Here is a 25,892-nt window from a genome sequence, read left to right as displayed (position 1 = left end):
CCCATTCAGAGACGAGAGGCCAGGTGACGTTGGAAGGTGGCCGAAGACAGTACAGTAGAGGACATTCGCATTTAGAGGCGAGGGATGACAACCTGGAATGGCTTAAGATGTTGGAAGGTGACCTCGAGAGGAGAGGACACCCGCACTTTGAGCCGAGATATGACGTTCATGGATGGCTTGAGGAGTTTGGAGGTGACAGACGACAGTTCCATTCAGAGACTAGAAGTGACGTTTGGGGACAGCCTGAGGTGTTGGGAGGTGGCCGAAGACAGTACAGTAGAGGACATTCGCATAGAGGTGATTGATGACAACATAGAATGGCTTGAGATGTTGGGAGATGGCCAAGGACAGAAGTGGATATTCGCATTCAGAGGCGAGAGATGACGACCAGGAATGACTTGAGGAGTTGGGAGGTGACAGACGACAGTAGAAGACATTCCCATTCAGAGACTAGATGTGACGTTTGGGGATAGCTTGTTGTGCATGTGGGAAGTGGCCGAAGACAGTACAGTTGAGGACATTTGCATTAAGAGGCGTGAGATGACAACCTCGAATAGCTTGAGATGTTGGGAGGTGGTCGAGGACAGAAGTGGAGATTTGCATTCAGGGGTAAGAGATGACGATCACGGATGGCTTGAGGAGTTAGGAGGTGACCGAAGCTAGGAGAGGACATTGGTAGTCAGAGGAGGTAGAAGAGGTTCATGGATGAGTTGAGGTGTTGGGAGGTGACAGGGCAGTAGATGACACTTGCATTCCGAGGCGTTGAGATGTTGGGAGACGGAAGACAGTCAGATGCAGCGCTTGGTCTCAGCAGTTGTCGGCCAAATTTCTCAGCCATAGAGGAAGATGGACATGAAAAGGGACCGGTAGAGTTGACTCATCTGGTACCAGTGACCAGATGGTAACCCCCAAACGATTTATATGCTTCAGCAAGAGGACAAAGTCACATCTCCTAGGAAGACATATTGCTGTCCTCAATTTTACCAGGCTGCCACTCTGGCCTCCTCAGAATGACGAATTATCCTTGTACATGTAGATGGCCAAGGTATCAAGATCTTTTAGCAAACTGAGACCTCTCAAAGGCATCATGACCAGTATGCATTAAATGAGGCAGGCAGCAGTTTATACTTGGAATCTTTGGATGCTGGAAAGGGGATAGTGACACTGACAGAAGTAATAAAACTTTAATTATTACAATAAGTATATATTCTGACCAGTGAAATAACAAGGACTGATTTATAATGGACCAAGTAGAAATAAATTCTTATACATATCTGGATTAGAATGTGAAATGTAATAGCACATATCTATAATTTTCTCTTGTCCATACTTGTAATGTACATGTACGCATGCAAGGAAAGCAAGATGGATACTCAAAATTACTTTTCAATCAATTACACTAAAATATCTCAAGAAGGAATTAATTACATATAAGAGGTTTTGCAAAATTTTCGAAATTCACACCACTCCCGAAATTTCTATTTAACTTCCAAAGACCACTATTGTTTTATTAATTGAATCAAATATTATAACCATTGCACAGCACATGCACTTTCTGAAGATGTATCAATATTGGTGCAATAAAACTATAGAAGCTACATCATGGAGAGTACTAGGTTATGAAATAATGTTTGAAGCAAGAATTTAAGAAGAGAAGTACATGTATGATGGTTTGATATGTATGGCCAATCAACACTTTGCTATAAAGATTTTATCTCTGTTTGGCCAATCAAAATAAGTGACATTTCTTAATGGCCAACAGGACTTTTGTCTACTAAATATTCAGCTATTCAATGCAGGGCAGGAAATAATACCTTCCGAACATTTATTTTTATTTTTTTAACTGCATGGTGTGTAGAGAAAGTCAGGTCAGATTGTAGACCAACATTTGTTTTTGAAACAAAAAAGAATCGAGAGATGAAACAGTACATAGTTTGATCTGATCAGAACAATCGTGACGCTAAGGTAGAATTGTTCAATTGTCACCTAACTTTGGAACTCACTAAAAAAATAATCATTCTTCCATCCAAGGAATGGTATATACTGGTCTCAAGACATCAATGATTGTATTGGCAGATATGTTGAGCCTCATTTGAATTGCTGCCATCCTTGATGTTGCAACCAGGGACCACTAGGTTTTAATTTGATGGCAAGGTTCACTTAGAAGTTAATGCCTCGCTGTAGGTCCTTGGTTTTCTGATCAGGACTGCTGGAATCGATCTAAAACCACATCAGAAAACCAAGGCGCTGTCTTCGGTCTACCCCCACAATCTTGATTAGATAACCAAGGTTGGTCTGCTCCGTATAAATTCCTTGAATCAATCTCTAGCTATATGATCACATGATTTAACCCATTTTAATAAAATACATCTCTAAGCCAGTGAAAGTTAACCAAAAGATAATGTAGCACATTTCTATCAACATTCAACATCACAAATAATTAGCCGACTCCCACAATTTGAATGTTCAATTTGACACCCTTCAATTATCCATTGCTGATCTCTTGGATAACATCAAGTAGACGGCCAAGGGGGTATCTGCAAGAGCATGGCTGTGTTATCTGCCCCCCACAATGGACTCACAGTGTTCGATGATATGACGACCACACACAACTGGCATCCCACTGCAACGTTATGATTCCCAAGTCAAGGGCCGACTGTGGCAAAATGATCATTTAACCTTCACTGGCCTAAACATGCTACAATATAACAATGATAATCTTGGCTACAAGTATTTACATAGTCTTCATCAACAGCAAGGCGCATCTTTAGCAATGTTTCAAAATGAAGTGCGGGTAGACAATCCAGAATCATGTCGAGTACACCTCCATGAGCAGGGGTGAAGTCTCTCCGATACCTTCTCGAAAAGGTGTACTTTCCCTAAAGACACACTTGTTTTGTACTCATGACACTGGAACCAGTGAAACCGTTGGAAGCTCTGACCTATTTTTAATGGACCGATCGTGACTAAATTTGGATTGTCTACCGAATCGTATGAAGCTTCTAACTAGGAAATATACATGTTCTTCTTCCAATCACGGAGTTCACTGCATTTACCAGCCATTATTTTAAGTAGTTTGTTGTCCTTGTGACATAGATTCAACATGACATGCTTCCCTAAAAAAGCTTGCTATTAAGCTCGGCATCAAGAGTGAACGCTGTCCTCGAATCATGCACCACCAGACTCAATTGCACATGAAGTAAGAACATGATGTACATAATGTTATAAACTCTCTTTTTACATATAATTAATCATGATATCCGTGCATTATCTACGCTATGGCCTTTGCTTCTGGCACAAACGACTCCCAGTATTTGATAAGCTGAAAAGAAAATAGAGGCGTGTATTAATGGTAGCTAAAGACGTTTTCAAAGGTAACTGTCACTGTCCTTTTGGGGTGCTGTGCAACAACTACATTAGTTTGCCGATTTCTTCAGTTTCTTCCGATTTTCACATTTCAACAAAATAACTCTTTGTATTTTTTCGTGTGCATTGACATAGTACATTGATTCTGACATTTTCTCTTCTGTACTGCTTATTTCTAGAGAAATTTTGATGAAATTTTGTTTCATTTACAAATATCCATTAGACAAAAGGGCCTTATTCTTACCTTCTGTTGTGTTTCCATTAACGAATCCAGACATTTGATCATTGATTGTTGGAAATCTTTTACTCGGCGTTTATCAAATCGTGAAACTTCTTTCCTAATTGTCTCGGAGATTTTCTCAAAATCTTCCTGGCCCCTTTCGACCTTGCCTTCCCACTGAAATGCAGAAAATAAAACATGACCTACCAGTGCAAGATACAGTAAAAGAAAGTCATCGTTCATGAATTGAGCTGTTACTATGGAAGCTCTATGGCGATTGGTATGGCTCTAGGTCTACCATGAAGCACTTTTCAACAACTGCTCCTGACATAGGACTCATCAGAGGTACCAAGGCACAGTAATTAGATAAGCAAGCAATGATTACTGGACCTCCACTACGAATGCCAGGAAAAAAGATACCCAAACTACTTGGCAGAAGACTGTAATTGTAGTATCAAAAGTGGTGTGCAGATGGCACCATGCTCAAATCCTTGACACTTAATGCCAAATATAACAAACAGAAATCTCTGTGAGGCTGTCTCTAGTCTAGTCTTAGACTTATTCCTCATTTGTTCAATGGCATTAATCAGCTTAACAATAACACATCACCAGATACAAGATATACATGCAAGGCAAAGAGTAAAGTTGTACCTCAGTGATTTCATTACTAGCTTGGGCAATCTTGTCAGTCTTTCCACTAAGTTCCAGTCGGACTTTAACCTCCCTCTTCTTCGTCAACATTGCCTCTGCATCCTTCCATGTCTTGTACATCTTGACGCGTTCAGCAAACGTTTCCTAAATAAGGACATAACCACAGGCGTGTTCAGAAATTTCAGAATTTTTCAGAAAATTTTTCAGAAAAAGTTCAGAAAATTCCAAAGTTCAGTTGAGAAATTCAGAGTCGAGAGAATAATATTACCAGGAGACCACCTTTATCTAAGTAGGACTAGGGCGAACACAATTACATGTTCTACCAGGAGTCTCCCCACAACAGAACTCGCTGAGGCCTGCCTTTACATAGTCAACTAGGTTTAGAGGTCAGCAAAGCATTTTAATACTGCATAGTGAAATCTCAAGTGCTTTCTACCTTGTAGTCAGTCTCGACCTACCTTGACAGCCCCGATAAGTGAAATATAATCCTTCAGCATCTCGGCCAGGACAAAGAAGTCGGTATCCGCCTGATCGGAGTGAAGTTGTTCAATTTTCTCCTCGATCTCCGCAAGTTGTGACAGAGCGCGCGATAAGGCAGTATGCTCCTCAGAGTTGGCGAGCATCGCGCAACTTTTAGCGAATGTGGCAGTACTAACACCCAGCTCTGAAACACAATCAAAAAGGTTGATTTATGACCAAGTTAGGCCTATTAAGGGAGAAGAGATTGCCCTGCCCCTTGTCTCCCCAATGTCATGGAAGTGGCCGAAATCCCTTCAGTGCTGTATAGGCTGGGCAACCTTCTTGACAATCGGTTGGTAACGGTTTTTCATGGCAGTGAAATAACTAGCTTAGCTGCCAATAATCACATTATTTCAAACCTTTTTATACACACCTTTCCTGAAACTGACAATGGTCTCCACACTGGTGTGCAACTTCCGCAGCTGGAGGTCAAGATTTTCAAAATGTGTCTGTTTTTCTTCAAACCACTGAAAAATACCAATGAGAAAGGACCATGAGCACAAGTCAAGAGAAAACGCGTTTATTTCAACCAAACATTTCTAGTCAACCAGTTTTCAAGAGTAAAGGGTAGGGCAGGGTTAATTTTTATGGATGGATATCTGTCTTTTGGCATGACAATACAATGATAATGATAAAATGGGAAATTATCTTAAAAGGTCAGTAGATTGTATTTAAGATTGTTGGAAATACAGTTTACTTGTGAGACACCAGCACGATAAATCACAACAGAGCAAATTTCTGCGCTGAAGTATTGCCACATTTGTAGACCGTTCAAGGAGGAAACTTCTTAGCACCAAAGACAGGCAGACGTCGATGTCATGCATAACCCAAGAAAGACGTCTTCGAGCTGCCGACAGCCAAGCACATGAGAAAATGACCCATCCATCCAAAAAAGAGGTTGGTATGATCAGAAATATATAAATTTTTGGTATGACATAATACAACAAACAATCTTGTGGCCTCACACCATGTAAATGGCACTTGCAGCCTTCGTGCAGCATCTTTTGCGGGTTGGCCAGCCAAAATCAGAACCTGAGCTAAAATCCGCTCAGAGGTTTCTGGGTTAGTCATGCTCACTGTGACTACGGTAATGAAAAACACTGCAGTTCAATTCTACTAATTGCATTACTACAGACATCACCAGGGGATCATGTTGAAATTTTTTTATAGGTAAATGGGTGTCATATTTCTGATCAACACTGTGCAGCAACTAGATAAAAACTACTATCAATCTCAGTTGCACCTGTCGCAAATGAGCATCTCAAAAAGCATGTCTCACGTGGGGAAAAAAACACAGATTCTTTAAGTTTCTTGCAGAACCCACTCTCTTCAAAGACCTTTGGCCTCAATTTTGATTTGTTGATTCCTAATCACAAATGGGCCTTCAAATTTGCCATCAGGTTTCGTACTTTTGGCATTAGTCACTTCAATGCCAACATTTTGTCTTGAGGTTGTCCCTTACTGGGTCTCATACAAGCATGAGTAACTTATTAGCTCAGAGTGAAATATCCCATTACTGGGTACCCGTTTTTCGACAGCTCGTCTCAAATCTCTGTGTCATGTGCGGAAATCATTCAAACGATATTTTTCAAACGTCTAAGTAGACAACAGTCAATTACATGTAGCACACCCTAATGGAATGAAGCCCTCTAACAAGAATGGAATCATGCATTAGTGTAGGCTGGGCAGACTTCTCCCCACAGCATATTTGCCAACAGCTCACAGTATGATACACCAGAAAAGTACTTTTAACCTCTAGCCCCAAATCGCTACAATTATAAATCAGCAATTTGGGACCAATTCAGAGACGTATTCATACTTTTTGGGAGATACTAACATCGGATTTAAATACTATTTTTGTCACAGGACTCCTATTAACCATTTATCATCATCTATCATGACATTATTTCCAATAAAATCGCTGCAATGATAGGATTTTTGACATCACTTGCCCAAAAAAATTCAAACTTGATCACTGAGCTCATACAGAAATTTTTAAAATGAAAGACATTATTACAATATTACAAATGACTTTGAAAATAAACAGACTGAGAAACAATAACCAAAAAATACACTTGAAAGAGAGAAAACTATCAACAGTTTCAGTTTCAAGACTAAAATTAGATATGAAGTCTTACTCCCATATATGGTTTACTTGAAATGATGCAAGCAAAGACATGAAACTGGCAGGTGCAGTAGAGCATTGTTGTGCTAGCCAGAAAATTTAAATTACAACATGTTAAACTGGCAAGAATTAAACTATTTACTCACTTTCAAGTTTTTGAATCATGCTACTTTCTCACAAGATATATTATACATGATGAAATTAGTTGGTCTGCCAAAATAAAAAGTTGATGCACTATTCTGCTAGTTTAATTTCTACATACATTTGTATTGCATCTACATTCACAGTCACACTCTGTATAATGCACTAAATCACACAAAAAATAAACTGATAACGAATTATCTTCTTTTCTTATCACTATAAGCTCACTATAAAAACAGATGCACACTCAGAAATAGAGCTGAAAAATTAACGAAAAATATGTTGTTCAACAACACACATGCTCTCTTATCATGTTTGATATCAAGACCACAATAATGGCCCTCGCTATATGAGCAGAATTTCATCCAACCAGCTCCATTCTAGGTCCGACAATCACCAACAATCACCTATGTCAACATCACGGATGACACTCTAGAACATCTTCTGGTAAACAAGTGTTGGTATCTCATTAATGATTATTCCACACATTCCCATAGTATTAAAGAGTACTTCAAATGTCCTTCTTTGTGTCAAAATGGCTTCTTTCGCAAACAGAACACGTACACCAATAAATGGAACCAATTGGCATATCCAACAAAATCTAAACAAACTGAAGGTGCCAGCTGAGATTGCATTTGCTTACAACAATCAGAGAGACGTGAGTGATTTTGTTGTGAATAAGCCTGGAAATGACTTGATTTCAGATGACGGCAAGGCTGTGATGGGGTTGCTTATGTTGTAAGTCATCCACCAGAGGGCATGATCAGTTTTAGCATCCCCACTACAATCAATTGCAGAACAATCTGTCAGAGCATCCACCAGGCTTATGAGGGGTGACCATATATGGACAGGGGGACTGAATGACTTCTTTCAGACTCTGAATTCCTGACACTATAAAACTCTAATTGACAGTAAGTCGGTAAATTCAATGTTACTTATCCACTTCAGGCAGATGGAAACTAGAGACAGTTTGAACTACTGCATTAGAAATCACAAAACTTTATTTTCACGGTTAGAGATATGTTGCCAGACTCTCATGCTTCTGGGTAAGAACGACTGCTGCCCTGACAAAAAAGATTTCAACAATCGATCTATACCGGTCGTGAAAAAATTTTAATTGAAAGCCAGCACCTTCAGCTTATGTTGTTATTGAGACAATCTACAGGATACATTCACAAATTGTACGATAATGAAAATGAACAACTTGATAAATGGAAAAATTGCATGATTACCTCAAAGTCATAGTCCCACTGTTCAGTAGGGGAGAGAGAAGGCAATGGAATACAAAAATAAGAGTGTAGGTATAAACCATAGTTCAGCTGGTACATGTAAGAGAAGAAAAAGGGGACACACATCAAACACAACAACAGGTCTCTAGAAACGGAAATATTCAAGTTGCTTTGAGCCTTTGTGCAAAAACTACTTGTACATGTAACTTGTGCAATGCTTGTCAGCTTGATCCAAAACGATTCATCAGCTTGGTGTTTTAGGTTGATAAAAGTTCTTTTATCACAAGCAGTCAGCTTGCTTTTTACTTGATGCGGTTTTTGCACAAGAGCCCATGTACAACATCAACATCCTCCAATGACAAACCCTCTTAACTACAACTTGGGGTTGAGTTGATGTAAAGTATAGTCTACCAAACATTAGACAGGACACAGAACATCAGTATGCTCTAATAAAGTGTACCTGTCACCAAGTCTGTCTTGAGTTTAGGCTTTAATATCACCGCCAATACCACAGTCGAAATGTAGAACCCTGTGCAGTCTGATTTTACCCTTTTCTATCATCTGATCCAACTTTTGCACATCACTACTATATATAAACTATCAACAAGTCGATAGGTCTCCCTAGCTAATTTCAAACCCATATACCTTTAAGCACATAAAGAAGCAAGCAATTGACTGATTACTATTGTCAAATCATTGACAGCCATGACCACAAGTAAAGGGACCGCCGTTGAGAGACCAAGTAGTATTACATTATGTCGATGACATTGGATTTCAATACAACGTTATTCAGTCTCTGCACAGGCCACAACAGACTTCAACATGATATGATATGTTCGATGAATTCTTAATTAGAGTGACATCTGCACATGCACAATGGACTCATGACCGTGGGGCACATCCTGGGAAGATGTTCAAGATTTGAGACTGTCTGAGAGGAGATCTGACCTAAAGGCCTACATAGCCAGTTATATAGAGGCAAAGAACACAGTGGCCAATGGGGTACTTGTTGTATTACAGGAGGAAAGAGTCTTTGACCAGCTTCTTTGTTATTCAACTCGGCCAGGAAAATGTCCACCTTAGGCTGCATTAGTATGTGTCATTCCAAGTCCGACATAACAAATAAAAGAAACAAAGGACTGGTCAATAGACCTGTCCTCCCTGCAACATAACACCTGTACCATTGGCTACAGCTCCGACACTTTGTCATCAGGAGTGACTGTCTAGTGATCAAAAAGTGGAAGAAGACTTCAGAGTTTAAGATTTTTCAAACTCCAAAATGATATGACGATCTCGTCGGGCTGTATGCCATATGAGTCATTACTCCTACTTTGATTATTCTGTGCAATGTGACCTACCATTCATCGGACTGGCTATACTAGCAACCAGGAGCAAACTAGTGAAACTCTAAGCAAGCTGCAGCCTTTGTCTAAATTGATACCAGCTACGAACACCACTGCAAAAACGATACTGACCTGATCGGTCTCGTCCATCTTGAATGTCATCTTTCCGACAGCGTCGCCCATTTTGTTGAATAATCTCAGAACACCGGCGCCACTAAGAGCAGAGGTACTCGTCGACCTGGGTAGATCGCCCTCTTGCTCTAGGAATTCACGGAAAGTGGGGTCGTTTCGGAGGATAGGGTGAGTGGCCGTTCTGTTGACATATCTGGAATATAAGATCAAAATGTAGGAGAACACGAAACGAAATCAGTGAATAAATGTCAGTATGGTAATGACAAGGGCTATGGACTTTGTAGCTAAGGGAAACATCTTCTGTGTATTTTCAGCAAAAATCTGCACTGATAAATATTCTCACCTTTCTAGAGCTGCCCGCCTCCTTTCAACAAAATCTGCTGAGCTAGCTTCTTCTTTGGACATTTTTATTTTAGTCATTCCTGGAAATGAAAGCAATGATCTTAACTAGGAGTTCATTATCATTGGCAAGAAATCAATATCAAAACTGAGCATAAGCAGCAAAAAATCGTAGCCAGTGTTACTAGTTATAATGCTATCTTCAATTAGCCCAGCCTGACTGATACCACTGCACCAAGCTTGAGTTGGATTGGCTTTGTTTTCAAAAATAGCTGCGTGGAGTGATGGAAGTACTCAAACACTTGAATGTGATGCTGCTCAGAGCAATTCATACTCACCTATTACACTTTTCTCTGGCGCTGGTGGAATAATTCGACCCTGGTGAGCGTAAGTTTCACATAGCTTCTCATGCAAGCCAAGGAAATCACTGAATCTTCTCATCACAGATGTTTCCGGTTTCTTGAAAGCTGGAATGGTTGTCTGCAAGAAAAAAATGGGGCATAAAGTTTGATTAACCCTATAACACCTGGAGGCGCCCTATGACGCCCGCCGCCGATCCCCCTGGAGGCGCCCTATGACGCCCGCACACCCATATTCAAATTTCGCGCGCTTAGCTTCCGATCTCCTTCAGAGCGCCGCCTATTATTAATCTATGAAACTTAAGCTTTCAAATGCCCGGATGAACAATGGTGGTTGCTGTAGAAGTTTTTGAGATATTTGACGATTAAGTTTTTGTTTCTCTTCAAGCCAGTAAATTCAGGTTGGACATTTGAATTGCTGAAATGGATCGTTTGTTTGATTCCGATTTGGATGTACCCTATCTAATAGGGAATTTCATCTTCTTTTAAATAAACGGGACTTGTAATACATTATTTGGAAGTTCACCTATGTCATTTTGTAAAAAACTGGACCCGTCGCAAAAAATGTGATTTCCGGGTAAAATCACGTCGGGGCCTAGTGGAATAAGCACTTGCGCTGGCAATGGCTCTAGGTGTTATAGGGTTAAATTAGAAAGGAGGACTTCCAAAGAAAAGTTTCCACTAAACACAGTTCATGACTAGACGAGACAGTATGCAATAGTATTGAAAATAACTACAAACCCTCCCAAGGTTTAGACAGATTTAATATCTGCTCGGTCATGTAATTTTAGTGTCTTAGAAATGAGGATGGCCCATGGCACTTGGGCTCATCCAGCCAAGGGGTTGTTGCAGTTCAATGAAATAAACCTACCATTGTGGTGACTTTGTAGGTCATATAAGCACCCATGCCATCTCCAACTTTGATTGGATCGGATATAGAGACGCTCAAAGTAAAATCATCATACTCTTCATCATCTTCATCAATGTCTTTAGCTTTTTCTTCTCGAACTGAAGTCTTGGATACACCACCAGATGTAGAGGCTTCAGATACACCCATCTTTGGTGCTTCTTCTTGAGGAGTTGTCATGATGTCTTCATCTTCCGGGTCGGGCTCAGACAGATGTTGTTCAGGGGCTTTTTCCTTCTGGCTGTCGTCATCTAAAGATATCTCAGTACCAGCATCTATTTAGAATAGTAAATGAAATGTTTCAAATGTTCTGCAACAATTACAGCCATTGGCCTTGGTCAAGGAATGTCTCTGAAAATCAGTATACTTCAGTATCACCTTACCTGACAATAAGTAGCATTTATTGGGAGGCCCAGAAAGATGGCACTGGCAGACGTATTGATTGGCACATGTCTTTCCTGTGGTGCCAACAGCTTTCGAGGGGAAATACTTGACACGTTATTTCATGGTCCATCCATGCACTTACAATATATTCTGCTAATGATATATTGACATGGCCACTTGACAAAGATTTATTGCTGGACTTTACAGTAGCACAAGTGAGATGTTACCTGCAAATAGATCCTCCTGATCATCATCCTGGTCTTTTACTGGGTCATCTTTAGGAGGAGACTGTGAGGAAAACAGATGCAAGAAGTCAAGAATTAGTCACAAAGCAAACCGCCAAAAATATTGAGTGAATTTCTTTTTGTCACCTCTCTGCAGCTCCTATATGGATAATCATCTGGATAGATCATCCATTCCATGGACCATACAGTACAGTGACTATACTACTGACACAAGACAAAACTAGTATAAAAGGCTAAAGCAAGGCCAAGGCCAAGGGTCGGTGCAGGCAGTGCAACTGCAAGTGATAATGTCTAATCATAATGATAACCTATTACGTCAGGTCATCATCGAACAGGTTACATTACAACACTACAGTTGCACTAGTAATACTATAGTGGTAATAGCTCCACTATAGTGCAGTGCATGCGCATCACTATAGTGTTTAAACCAACATTAACAACCTGCTTCAGAACTGGGATATGCTGGTGCGTCGTGCGAACGAACTAATGCAAATAATGCATTGAAATTAACACAATATGAAGATATTTAATCAATTTTGTCATTGGTCTTCTTTATTTTGTTGTACCTGTGATGCAGAGGCGAAAATATCTGGATTTTCGTCGTCATCACCGAATAACGGGGGTGGTTCTCGGTCCGCCATCTTGACTAATCACGTGATACCATTGCCAGTTCGGGTGTTCGGTTGGTTCGTTCGGTTTCCCGAACGCGGAATTAATTGGCGCGAAAATTTGAATTTCGCGTGGATCGAGGCCTATTGATGAAAAGAACGAAAAATGCTACTAAAAACTGCATAAAGACGCGAACTTTTTTTAAGAACCAGGTATGATTACAAACAGGATGATTATCATTGTTTCAAAACTTGAATCATTGAAGATCAGCACTATGAATAAATCCACCACCATTCGTCTCATTGAAACAACGACACAAGAGGGTATTCTAGTGTCGGAAGAAAACTGTTTTCAAATATCATTCTAAAATTGTTTATACATTGGTGGCATATACTTGGTCGAGCTTTCTATGCTGATAAACGCTCCAATTGCCCGCTATCGTAGCCTCTGGAAGGCAAGCATCCACCCGTCCTTCTCAAGGTAGGGACGGTTCTGCTAATTTTGGTGGTGCCAAAGGCGGGAGATGCTGGCGCCTAAATAGCAGACATTTCTGTGTAGAAGCAGTCAGTGTGTGTGTCGGGGGGGGGGGGGGGGGACGGACATCAATATAACATGATATAACTTATGGACGTTTTCAGATGGGGTTGGCCGATTTGTCCTTCAGATTCCAACTATGCCAATAGACATCAGCTGCCCGACGCCAAACGTCAACTCGGGATCGGTCGATATGATGTCAGAAGTCGAGCTACAGAACGATGTCTGTCGGAAGTCGAACCCCAGGATGAGGTCTGTCGTCCGACAAACATCATTCCAACAGTGTGAGTCCCAGGTGTCAGGTACATCCTCATTTATACTCCCAAGTATGAGAGATGACCAACCATCCACACACTGCGGAGGAAATTTCTTTTTGGGGTTGTGGTTGGCGTGCTCGGCCCCATCACCAAAGTTATGCAACGTCGAGAGCTCTTTTTAATCAGCAGAACCACTTTTCAAACCAAACAAAAGACTAAGACTGGGCGTTATTCCGGTGGCCTCAGAACTATTAAAAGGTCATGTCAGGGCTAGGAAAACAAGTCTCGAAAGGTAGCGTTCACTCACGTGTCGCGAGATTCCGATGAGACGCATGGTGAAACCAGGCGGGTGTCCGCCGTACATCCAAATGACTTCCGACGGACCATCTCTCTGACAAAGATGTCCGTCCGATATCCATGTCTTCTGATGTAGACGACCATTTATCCAACGCGGGGACGAGAGCTTGATAGGGACGAGACGACAATCGGTGGGTCACCCGTATTAGATATTGAGCCAAATTACCTCACAACATGTGGAATAAACTACGCACTGCGAGACAACTCCATTGCCTACGGCAACGTGCCCATGACAAGGCTAACTAGCCCAGACTCAAGTGAAGAACTGATTGTAGCCGCAGTGAGGATGTCACTATGACTATTGCAGCCACAGCAAACTGTTATTATTAATATTATTATCATCATTATTATGTGGGATAAAACAGAGGAAGACAAAGAAATATTTTAACTTATACATGTGTATATTAATTTTAATTATCAATTAATGTTTTCTGTCATATATGTACATACATGATAAATAGTGCTACATATCATTATGATACAAATGTACACTTTCTGATTACGGTACAAAGTGGTAAAAACAATTATCCGACATAGATTCGCGGATGAAGAAGATTCGTAACAGAGTTTGGGCATAAATGCGATATAAATCTACCTCGTGGGACCCGACTGCGAATGATGTTTGGGAAAGTACCAAACAGGACGTTTCTTGCCGAGTGTTTCTTTAAACGCAATCGAATGATATTTGCTTTTCCGAATCCGAGTCTCACTGCCTGGTTCAAATTTTGAGTCCGTGTATCAGGCAGCTATATACTCTAGTCTCACCGATATAAGACCGCTTCATTAATTACTACAAAGTCGACACAAATGTCAAGCCAACCAAGACGTCATGACCAATCGGACAAATCGGTCAGCCGGCCGCGTCGCAAACCCATTATCTATCTAAAATGAAAATGCTGAATGGCATCGAACGACCACGTATAGCCTAACTTGAATATTCGGAAACGGTCTTAGAGCGGTGAAACTAGAGTATTATGAAAAAGACCTTCTGTTATACAAGCAAATGGAGGAAGATTTCTTTCTTATCACAATTATGCTTATACACTATACAATGGACGATACATCCGCTATCGTGACAAGGTTTATATTTTTATACCCTCTCTCACATTCATTTGCATTGGTGTGAGTGTATTTTAGAAACGACCCAAAAGTCTGCTAGATATTAAGGTATTAGAAGAATGACTTTGATCAAGAAATCCGCCCCCCCCCCCCCCATGCCACAATCAACAACAGTGACAAAAGCTTCAAAATCGCCAAAGATGGCACGACTTGTAATTGTTCAAATCTTCTTTTTTGTTACACATTAACAGTTTTGATGTCAGCAGTATTGAGAGGTTGAGAATGAACGTTAATATCCGCGTTGGTTGTTTTTGTTGGGCAGCAAAGTTTTCAGTTTCCAAAGCAGTTGTCTAGTCCAATAGTGTAAAGTGGTGACACTTAGGAATGTGAGCGATTTAGAAGTCAAAAGTTGTTTTTGAAGTCATTTTTCTTACAGAATAGTGCACTTCTGGTTACGCGCTTGCGGTGATGTCGCCACGTGCACAACACTGTCCGATGCAAGGCGTTTCAGTTTGCTCCTCATCCTAGGAATAATAATACCCTTTTTGATAGTCGCACCGATATGGTCCTTTGAAACAATATGCATGGCAGCGCTTAAAAGTTCTGTAAACAATGAATTGATGTTCAATCCGTATTTTGCGCTTGTTTCGAGGTGAGCACACTCCAGCGAGTCGACCGATAACTGCCGCGCCCGGTCCATGTCAACCTCTCTGTTCTGGTTTAGGTCTGACTTGTTTCCTACGAGCACCATTGGTACCTTGCCTCGACCTGTAAAGACACAAATGAAATATTCATAAGACAAGTGACTAATTGATGTGAAAATAGTACATATTCATATAAGACAAGTCATACTGGGAAAACGATCTGCAAAGTAGAAACTCCGAGGAAGTGTCTGTAGAGAAGAAACTTCTATATGCGCAAAAAACTCTTGAAAAACACGCGCATGTGCAAAAGAAAACCGTTGTAGTTTTGGGATCGGAACGTCATAAATAGATACACGTGGTGCGTAATCAAAGTGAACCATATAGGTCATGCCATTGCAACATTATTCAGTCTACCTCAATGATATTTCCAAAATAACAATATAATGCGCACTAATTCGTAATCCAAAGCTTGGAGAAATCAAGCTGTCTACGTCCAAAGCAAGAAAAGACGTTTGTTTACCGTATGAAAACAAAGTGACATTTTCCGGATCAGACGTATTGGAGAACGAGGGGATCAGACCGATCCGGATCGGTCGCGATCGGTTGGGGAGCGTAAACGGCCCTATTCACTGCAAACGCACTCTGGCAAACCCTGCACTTGGCGCGGGCATCTTTTGCTTCTGTCGCGAAAAATAACCCACAACAACGCACCCGCAACCTGAGTTATCTATCTACCTCCTCCCATATTGACTACTTCCTTTACTGATTAGGTATAGGGAACAGTTAATGACATAATCGAATCTGTAAGACAATATTTCATTTTCTGGGAAATATCATCAAGCCACACGCGTCGCCATGACAATATTGAAAATAAGCCACTTATTTCTTGGCGACAAAATAAGGCTGCGCGACTATTTCGTCAGGGACGGATTTCGTTTGGGATCATTACTTGACCTTTCCAACGTGGGTGTCTGACTATTATTGTGGTTGGCGGGCTTCAGCTAACTAATTTCATCGTCATGTTTTGGTAGAAGCAAGTCTGATGTGTTCTTGACGAGAGACGACAGCGCGTTTATGTAGATTGGACCATGGAGGAAGAAAACTGAGTAAAAAAGTGTTTTTAAGCACATCGACAGATTTTTCACACTGCTTCCCCCTTTTCTATTACCACCCATCAGAATTCTCTCGAATGATTCTGCTCGCTATTATTATGGAGACGACAAAAACATTCCCATATTACCATGAGTACAGCAAAACAACCACCTCCACGGTAATAATTGTTTACTGTTGTTTTGAAATCCAATGTAAAAATAACACCAAGAGGCAGCATTTTTATCATAACACGTACAAATATACCGCTGTCAACTTAGTTGGCTTATCCACACACCCCGAATTGTTATTAGTTTAAATTTAAATATCGCCGCACAATTTAGCGATGGTGACCTTAACATAATGGCCCGATCAGGTTACAGTGTATATATATAGATCAACATAAGGTTAGCTTATTAAAATTCAATCCCATTTTACGAGCGGTCTTTGTGGCTGTATCTATATACATGTATTCAGGACTGGATGCAGTTAGCTCGAGCAACTTCATAATATCTTTAAATTGGCATGATTTAACTGCATTATTATCATCTTAAAGACGAGATTGCTGATAAGATAAAGTTACACCTCTCGATCCTTTTTATGCGGTACTCTACGCTTTAAAGGTCGAAAATGTAATTTAATTTGAACAACTTATGCCCTATATACATGTATGATAAAGGAATTTATAATAAAAAAGTCAAAACATTTCCAGACAGCCTCCACAATCAAGTCAACACGTTTAGGCCACGCGCTTCCTGCACGTGGAACATCTTATGTGAATCGTGTCAACCATGTTCATTTGCGAAATATGTTAACTTTCCCTGTGAAATAAGGTAATTTTTCAAAAGTGAAACATGTGAATAAGCTTATATCTTCCAGTCTGAGTGGAATATGTCAACATTTGTCCACTGAAACTTGTCTTTACTTTTGTTTATAGTATAAAGTAGAGTGTGATGAGGCGGTCCTATATTTGCTTGAATAGTGTGTCTGCTTTGGAAAATGACCTTTATAGTAAATACAGTTGAAAAACATTTTAACCCCCTCTGGTGATGACCGTCATTAGTGTTGGTATGTAACTGCTGTAAAGCGACAATGCTTACCTTTGATGTTGTTGACCATATCAGCAATTTTCATTGCCTCCCGGAAGGATTCTTCACTTTCAATGGAATACACAATGACGAATGCATGGCCGGATCGGATACTGAGCTCTCTCATGGCAGGGAACTGATGTGTACCAGCAGTGTCAAGAATCTCCACTGTGTGGTAGTAACCATCTGCAAAAACAAGAAAGTGGGAGAATTTAGTATGACAGTGATGTACAATTGGGGGCAGGATAAGTTTTTCGATGTACCATCTGCAAAAACAAGAATTTAGTCTGATAGTGATGTTCAATCAGGCTCAAAAAGCTCAAAAATCTTTTTTAAGAGTGTTGTACAGGACTGGTGCATGGATTTAATAACATGCTGTTTTTTTTCCGTTGTGACCTCCAATCCCGAAGTTGACCTTACATATCGGGGCAATCGGGAAATATGTGGCGCGCCGTAACCTGGAAGTTCTGTGGGGATACGTCTCTTGGGAAAGGTCATTGGGGCTGATTCGTTTAGCCGCCCAGACAGTTACGGCCCACAGCGATTTACGAGGAAATCGTTTCAGGTTTAAGCTGATCAGTTCTGCGCTTTTACAACGATATATCCAAACGCAAAAGTTTGTCCGCAAGGAAGGACCAAACTCGACAGTCAATTAGTGTCCTTTTATCAATTTCTTTGTAAACTGCAGTCAAGTTACTGTAAGATTTCCGTTTTTCCTAACAAAAGCTTTGATTCGAAATGCACGCGCATTAGTACACTTTATAATTCTTTCTGAAGTTTAACCTGGGGTTATCAACCACCGTTAAAGGGGTCTTATCTTATATCAATATTGTCATTATAATGTCGGTTATATCGTGGCATCTGTCAAGATATCTTCACTACGAGTTGGGAGTACACTCCAGTAGTTAGTTATGCACACCAAGTAATTGGAGGATCGATTTAGCAGGAATTATGCCAAAAGAATGAAAATTGGATTTCTCCGAAACGTACAGTCATCGAGTCTGTTCCATTAAATTACAACTGACTATCAATTCGTCCAGCATACAGAGGTGGTTCGCTATTGATAAGAAAACCCAATCGGCGTCCCACAACAAGTGTATTAAACTTGACACTTGGTAGAAACTCCTTAATATGTGGTTAGCTGAATGTCAGAATGAATACAGCAGTTATCAGATTTCTCTGGAAACACATTGTATAGTTTTTCAGGAAAATGTCTAATCACATTTTGTGCTGCTGGCACAAATGTAACTACATTTCTAATAACACAGTAGGCGTTGGTATGGCGACGCTTTGCCTCAGCTTAATTCAATATACCGAAAAACCTATATACTCTTGTCTACAGGATAGAGGGGCGATGTCCGTACCTTGCTATATAGCATGACACCGACATAATCTCAAAACGTCGACATAAAACTCCTGACTCACTTCGAAAAATTACTTGCATTATTTGGCAAAGAAACACTAGTAATGCGTTGAGTCAGACATTCTTCACACTATTATCATTATAATGAAAATATTCATTATTTGTTACGCGCAAGATTGTAAACAGCGTCCGGTATAAATGTAACTACTGTCTTTACGGTTATCCGACCCTCATCCAGTCAATTATTGACATTTCGTTCATCTGCAGCACGAAAGGCGCACTCCAGCGTGACTCAGTCACCCTAACAATAAACCACACCACGCGCCAGAAATGGGGCATGGCCATGAATTTGTTGCGAGGTTTTACTAAATGTGTTAGAACACTTTAGCATGAAAGCACGTTTTTCATCATAATCTTATAAAAAAAGTAGCGTTTCACTTTCATGTTGCGTTCGAAAAGAAGCTAAGCTTGATTGAATAACCGTATTCATGCCGCTTGGTGCTGCTTTCATTAATGAATGACTGAGAATTGCCAAATTACGTTGGTCCCAACGCCGAGCCAGGTTATCGGTGGCTGCGGCAAAATGTCATAACCTTTCTCGCAAGTTGCGCAATGTATTTGATTTTGCCCCGAAAATAAGGTAACATTCTGTGTATAGAGGCGTCTCTGCTTTGGGTAATCATTCATGATATAAGCTAATACATTGTACAGTAATTCCATTATAAATGTATGATGACTTTTTTTTATAAAGAATGCCCTTCTAAAAAGGTCAAAATGAACTGATGATGAATATTTCCTAGAAAATACCCTCGTTCTTTTCAACCTTTTTCACCATAAACGGCAACGAAATCTCCAACCTTAATATTACACCCATATTCTTCCATTAGGCGTCATCAAAGCCGGTGGTCTCAACACAATGTCAAGGATACCGCAGCTTTCAGCAAACAAAGGATTGTCGCAGATGGCGAAATCCCGATGACGTGAGAATCACATCAGGCAATTCCTGAATGTGATGATGTGATCGCAAACTGTGACGTACAGGAATCCACCCTCTGCATTTGTATGCCGAGTGCAATCAACGATATTGGTGAAACAAGATGCCGACGTCACCAACGCGCTTGAGAGGACTCTATTAATGAATGAATCTATTTATAGTCGAGATATCGACTGATTTAGTAACTAATCAAATAATCGGTAGCCAAATTTAGAACAAAAGGTAATCTCCGCGCTGGATTATGATTAATTTGGGCCAGTAATTCCGCAGATTCAACAAAAATGTGGACAGATTCTCTCTCCATGGAGCCGAATTGATGGAGCAAACACAAGGTGTGTTTTGGTTGCTCTCAACAAGAAATAACACAGGATCTCAGTTGAATCCAATACGAGTATCAATACTCGATTCAAGTGCGCAGAAATCCAGAACTCCGGAATCAGAATTGCATGATGTAAAGATGAGTCTTTTTGGTCTGAAGGCCTACTATATTTGATTATTTTACCTTATAACAGGATTAATACAAAATATCGGCCACGTTTAAATCATGGACTTCGTAATAATAATCGGTGTTTAAATGAATTAGAAAAATCAACTGGTTGCACTCGTTATCATACCCTGAAAATACCCGTCTTTAAAAAAACCTAAGTCACATAACATGATTCAATCAGCAGTGTGGACTGGGGAAGTTCGCAACGTCCCATGCACCGGAAGAATTCTGTCTTTGCATTACGCCGAAGTAGATTAACGTAAAAAGGTATCCCCAATCATTTCATTTATCTTCGTGTCGCCTATTGGTCTTCAATTCCAAAACGAGCAGGTGGTAAGCATTTTTTAACCAGTGCTCCAAGAAATAAATGTCATCAAAGTAATTAAGTAACGCCTTATAGGATGGGCAAACATTAACTCTCACTCGTCAGTACATGTAAATCTTCCTATTCCTCTTCGAGAAGGTTTGCTCTACTTCAGTTACTTTCTTTGCTGCCTATACTGGGATTAATGGCTTCTTGTGAATACATGTTCTTAGTTTCTTTAGTGTTTTTAAAGGAGTGGTTAAGTTCCTGAAAGTTCACGACCGTATCTCAGAATCGAAGTAAACAGAAGGATTATATGCCTTTAGCAAAAAAACGGCAGGTTCCAGAACAAGGCTCAGTACGGTCTGACAGTCAAGTGGTTGACGACCAGCGACGGCAACACAAGAACAATTAGGCCGACGATACGGCCAGAAAGTCAAGTGGTTGACGACAAGCGACGGCAACACAAGAACAATTAGGCCGACGATACGGCCAGAAAGTCAAGTGGTTAACGACAAGCGACGGCAACACAAGAACAATTAGGCCGACGATATGGCCAGAAAGTCAAGTGGTTGACGACCAGCGACAACACAAGAACAATTAAGCCGACGATACGGCCAGAAAGTCAAGTGGTTGACGACCAGCGACGGCAACACAAGAACAATTAGGCCGACGATACGGCCAGAAAGTCAAGTGGTTGACGACCAGCGACGGCAACACAAGAAAAACTAGGCCGACAATACGGTCAGAAAGTCAAGTGGTTGACGACCAGCGACGGCAACACAAGAACAATTAAGCCGACGATATGGCCAGAAAGTCAAGTGGTTGACGACCAGCGACGGCAACACAAGAAAAACTAGGCCGACAATACGGTCAGAAAGTCAAGTGGTTAACGACAAGCGGCGGCAACATAAGAAACAGTTAAGAAAGAGAGGTATTGGCTTTCCTCCTACACATTGTATTGTGTCGCCAGAACTTAACCTTTAAGATTGAGGACGGAGAGAGTGGAGATGTCCTTCTTACCGCCGTTTTGGCCGGCGAAATAATGAAAAGCACAAATACATCGGGAGGAAACCTATTAAGCCATTGCCTCATGGTGCTATATGGGGTGACTTAGTTTAGGGACATGACCTGAATGTCCTCAGCCCTACTTAGGTAAAACACCTGAACACGATTAGTCTCTTGTCGAAGACCGAAATGTCAGGACAAGCTAAATTTATATTTTTGCACCCACAGGCTATCAATGTGATGACAGCTTAAGTCTGAGCTACTGTTTTTATCTCATCCAAGGAACTCGGTGGCCCCACTGATGACTCCGAATATGACAGATATGTGTCGGGTTTAGCAGTATGATCTTGGAATAAGGTTTGCCCTTTACTACATGTCTTAGGATGATCTTTTTTAGCTTCTTGTCCCTCGTAAACAAGGATGATCTGCACCCATCAAATATGTGATGGAAAAGGAGGAAGCATTAAGTGCAACCACTTCTTTTGACATCAGGAACGTCGTTTGGACTCTATGGTGGCTCAGCTCCCATATTTATCGATGACCATGCCGGGTTAAATACGAGTTAGAAGAGGATGGGATGACACCGGTTACTGAGGTTGTCATCCGTATACGTCCGGGGTTCTATTTGTGTTACGGGTTACGTCGAGTCTAAAAGCATATAGTCCCGGACTATGTGCGTCCCGGGTTCCATACGCGTCCCCGGTTACAGAGGAAGGCATGGGGTTAAGGTTAGGGCTAGAACGTCCGAAACTTACCAATTTAAGTAATATCAGGAATTACCCATCCCACACAATTGGGGACACATAGAACCCGGGCCGCATAGAACCTGGGGCACATAGAACCCTTCTTATTAGTTTGGGACACACGGATACATGTACAGTATAGCACTAGATCTAAATCTATTAGCACTAATAGACGTGCTAATAGATCCGTTTGGACCCGTAGAACCCCTGGTTTGGGGCCAACTCGCGAAACCAAGAACCCTTGTCGCACAGAAACTGCCCCATAACAGAAAGAAATGCTGAAGAACCCCAGTTTTAAGACCAAATCGGGAAAAGTCCAAAATGAAGAGAACAACCTACCTGGTAACTGCACGAGGTGTCTGTAACAATCTTCAATTGTTGGATTATATTCTTGCGTAAAAAATCCATGGATGAACTGAACGACCATGGATGTTTTCCCGACTCCGCCGGCTCCTAAAACCACAACAGAATAGTCCTTCAACATCATGAAACGGAAGCTGTCCGAAAAGAAGACAAAAGTTGTGATCGGTATAATAAGCGAATTCGTGAATGTAACTCTTGCTAACGTATTGCTCCAGTTGCTATGCTAGCTATCGTCGGCTACTGGTTGTCATATGAAGCTACTATAGAATCAATTCAATATATACCCCTGAAGCCGCGTGCTTTTCTGTCGCCTTCCTGATTCGCTGGCTGCCACGACCGCCACAACATCGTGCTCTCAGACAACCTCCGCGCATGTGTGACGGCTATATCATCGACACAGTGTTTCATGTTCTTGTCAATATTGATACGCTATGCATGGAGCGTCCCATTCTCACGTTGTAAAGGCACATTGCAGAACTCGAGAGGATGAGCAACGTGTCTTACTTGTCATTATTCGAGTTGTGTTGTTTTCGCTGACGCGTATATGAAAGTGTGTCATAAGAAATTAGGCAAAGGGCAACCAATCTAGATAACACGCCGAATATCAAAGGCCAACGTCGTTTGTTAAAATATTGAAGATTTGTTATTTTCGAATGTGTAAATGCGCGTGTTTGAAACACATGTTTGATCTAGTGCCTGCTAGTAAAAACATTTATATGACTTATAGTAGTAGGGTAAACAGTAAAAATGAAGCGTGCAAGATTTAATGTTTTCATTGAAGATTGTCTGCCACTGCGCTACAAAGTTTACGTACATGTGGCTTCTCCTTACCAAGGAAACAACCTGTTAATTAAAAAAAATGAAATTTGTTGAAGCATTAGGCGGGGTCGAACCAGGTAAAGAAAAACAGACGTACCAGCCGCATTTTCATATTCTTCGTCTAATTCCGCCAAAGGTTTCGCATTCACCCATCTGACCTACCTGCATGCATTTTTATTCCTCATCTAACCCTTTTTACTTCAGTCTTGATGCTGGATTCATGACCAATGTGACCACAAGACAACCCGCTAAACGATCTAAATCCCTTTCTAAGGAAAATACTAACCGCGGATACCAACTATCGGATGACCAACTTGCCCGTTTTGAACAACGAACGGCTTTTCTGTCCTGAGGCCAATAAACCGACAATGCGGCTTTTAAAAAGATTTTATTCTATCATCAATACTCCTGCAGTCGAAGGCTGCGATACTGACGGCGGAAAGCAATGTTGTAGGCGTATCATAAGTGGCTTATAATGGTCATCGCCCTTTCTATACTCCGATCTTTATCGTGTTCAACCTTCTTGTACTAATACTGTGAGGTTAAATAGGAAGCGTCTCTAACATCAATGGTATTGACGATGCCATATTCAATGGGATTGTAAACACCAGCGTAAAATCAAGAATGCTAATTACTACTTTTATCTGATAACAAGTATATAAATAAAAAAAGATGACCTTTTGCGTGACTGGGAGGCTGAGGTTGGTAAAGACCTTAATGTGCCCGCCAGCCTAACTAAACCTGTTTAGCGTAAAGAGCAAGTAAGTTGTAGTTGCAAGGTTGCTTCATTCATATCATCAGGCAACTTTGTTTTGCATCCCAACTGATCTAATCCGGGCGTGGGTGCATTATGCTACGGGGGGGGGGGGGGGGGGAAGTACACCAATTTTTTAGCCCCCCATCCTCATTGGTCTTGAAACAAGGTTTACCCTTTACATTTTTTCGACTGCATGATGGGGAGGAGTATCTTCTCTGCCCCCCCCCCCTCGCCTTTGCCCTATCTGTTTTCTCTCAGTAAACTTCATGTCGTGAGATTTACATCATGTGCACTCACCATAAAGGGACGGCCACGTCACAGGTTGGACACGTCTGCGAATTACATTTGGACTTCAAAGCATTTTTTCCCTCTCTCGCCGAATGACATTAGGTGCGGATACGAAAGTGTCTATACATTGTTTGGCTAAAAATAGTCTGGCTGGATCTAAAAATATAACTATATAACCAACGCCCCATTTAGAGAAATGAGTAAGCACTCGGTAATTCTAAAAAATCTATTATATTTTGATGAAAAAAATATTCATACAAATGAATTAACTTTATGCTTGTAGCTTTCTCATTGAGGACATTTTTAAGCACTAAGCGTGTATTATTACCGTAATATCAAAGGTACTAAGTATATAGTAAGCATTTGTGTTCTCGTGGCGCTGTTGTGTTATTTATTCACGGTTACATGAAAGAGAATCCGAAAATAATGACGTATACATTACTCATCAGTAACACTTATTATTTATTTATGTTGTCTCACACCATTAGTATTATCATCATGATATTGATTATCTTCAATTCTTTTCTTTCCTTTTTTTTAATTTCATGTTTTTGCATTTTGCTGTATTGTGTACTCGAGGGCAAGGACTCAAAACGTGCGTGAGGGTTTCATTAGTTCTGCTGAAGTTTCCCAATGACAATGTTTTTACCCCGGGTAGTTTCATACTGCTGTCTATCCGTTCAAAAAAGGGCCGAGTTGCTCAATATTTTATTTTTGGCCTTTTAGAATAGAAATGAAGACCTTGCTGTTAGTCTTTAGTTGTCTAATTAAGACCCGCACGATCAAGGACCGCCAGCTCGGTCTTTATTCATCAAATCACGGCGTACATTGCAGGAGTACCACATCTCCTGTTTTGACTGACGTGCGCATGTTTGTAATACAACATGTTTGTTAGAAACCAAATAATCATTCAGATCGATTTGGAGTTTTTTTTCATGGAATGTTACGATAATGAGTCATATACATCGACGCCCTCGTATGCGCATAGAAGGTTTTACGGCGATCATCCGTGGGTTTCTGAACCCTGGGTTGTTGGTGGTGGTGGGGGGGGGGGGGGGGGGGGGGGGGGGGGGGTGGATGACAGAAATGAGGGCCACGCAGCCCAGAGTACTAATTAAGTGGCCGTATCGCCATCAGTCAGGATAAGACCGCAGTAAACTTGTCACGAC

General features: G+C 40.9%; 2 protein-coding genes across 4 annotated transcripts; both read right to left on the bottom strand.

The window, feature by feature from the left end:
* Positions 1-1,189: 1,189 nt before the first annotated feature.
* Positions 1,190-12,601, bottom strand: LOC135482564 (sorting nexin-2-like). Of its 3 annotated transcripts, none has more exons than XM_064762701.1 (12): positions 12,527-12,601; positions 11,943-12,003; positions 11,296-11,606; positions 10,404-10,545; positions 10,070-10,148; positions 9,727-9,919; positions 8,255-8,341; positions 5,130-5,223; positions 4,696-4,901; positions 4,238-4,381; positions 3,611-3,763; positions 1,190-3,322 (listed from the first exon to the last, which is right to left on the bottom strand). In XM_064762701.1, the coding sequence occupies exons 1-12, from the start codon at positions 12,599-12,601 to the stop codon at positions 3,272-3,274; spliced, it is 1,596 nt and encodes a 531-aa protein (XP_064618771.1). In that variant the 3' UTR covers positions 1,190-3,271. The 3 variants fall into 3 exon arrangements, with proteins under 3 accessions (XP_064618771.1, XP_064618772.1, XP_064618773.1); XM_064762702.1 differs by having other exon boundaries at positions 8,255-8,272; XM_064762703.1 differs by lacking the exon at positions 8,255-8,341.
* A 2,338-nt stretch (positions 12,602-14,939) lies between these two features.
* Positions 14,940-23,121, bottom strand: LOC135483645 (ras-related protein Rap-1b-like). Its single transcript, XM_064764633.1, has 3 exons — positions 22,836-23,121; positions 17,610-17,783; positions 14,940-15,544 (listed from the first exon to the last, which is right to left on the bottom strand). Exons 1-3 carry the CDS (start codon positions 22,981-22,983, stop codon positions 15,207-15,209), a joined length of 660 nt encoding a protein of 219 aa, XP_064620703.1. The 5' UTR covers positions 22,984-23,121; the 3' UTR covers positions 14,940-15,206.
* Positions 23,122-25,892: the final 2,771 nt, after the last annotated feature.

Source organism: Lineus longissimus, chromosome 2, assembly GCF_910592395.1.
Source record: "Lineus longissimus chromosome 2, tnLinLong1.2, whole genome shotgun sequence".
NCBI lineage: Eukaryota > Metazoa > Nemertea > Pilidiophora > Heteronemertea > Lineidae > Lineus > Lineus longissimus.
This window is presented reverse-complemented; position numbering and strand designations above follow the sequence as displayed.

What these genes read in the sequence shown, in the direction of transcription:
- LOC135482564 (XM_064762701.1), bottom strand. Translation starts at nt 12,601, where the DNA reads ATGGCGGACCGAGAACCACCCCCGTTATTCGGTGATGACGACGAAAAT. An exon ending in GCCAGAGAAAAGTGTAATAG is followed by an intron (nt 10,149 to 10,403) that starts GTGAGTATGAAT and finishes TTTCATTTCCAG; the next exon opens with GAATGACTAAAATAAAAATG. An exon ending in CACTTATCGGGGCTGTCAAG is followed by an intron (nt 4,382 to 4,695) that starts GTAGGTCGAGAC and finishes GTCCTTATTTAG; the next exon opens with GAAACGTTTGCTGAACGCGT.
- LOC135483645 (XM_064764633.1), bottom strand. Translation starts at nt 22,983, where the DNA reads ATGATGTTGAAGGACTATTCTGTTGTGGTTTTAGGAGCCGGCGGAGTC. An exon ending in ACACCTCGTGCAGTTACCAG is followed by an intron (nt 17,784 to 22,835) that starts GTAGGTTGTTCT and finishes TTGTTTTTGCAG; the next exon opens with ATGGTTACTACCACACAGTG. An exon ending in TATGGTCAACAACATCAAAG is followed by an intron (nt 15,545 to 17,609) that starts GTAAGCATTGTC and finishes GTGTCTTTACAG; the next exon opens with GTCGAGGCAAGGTACCAATG.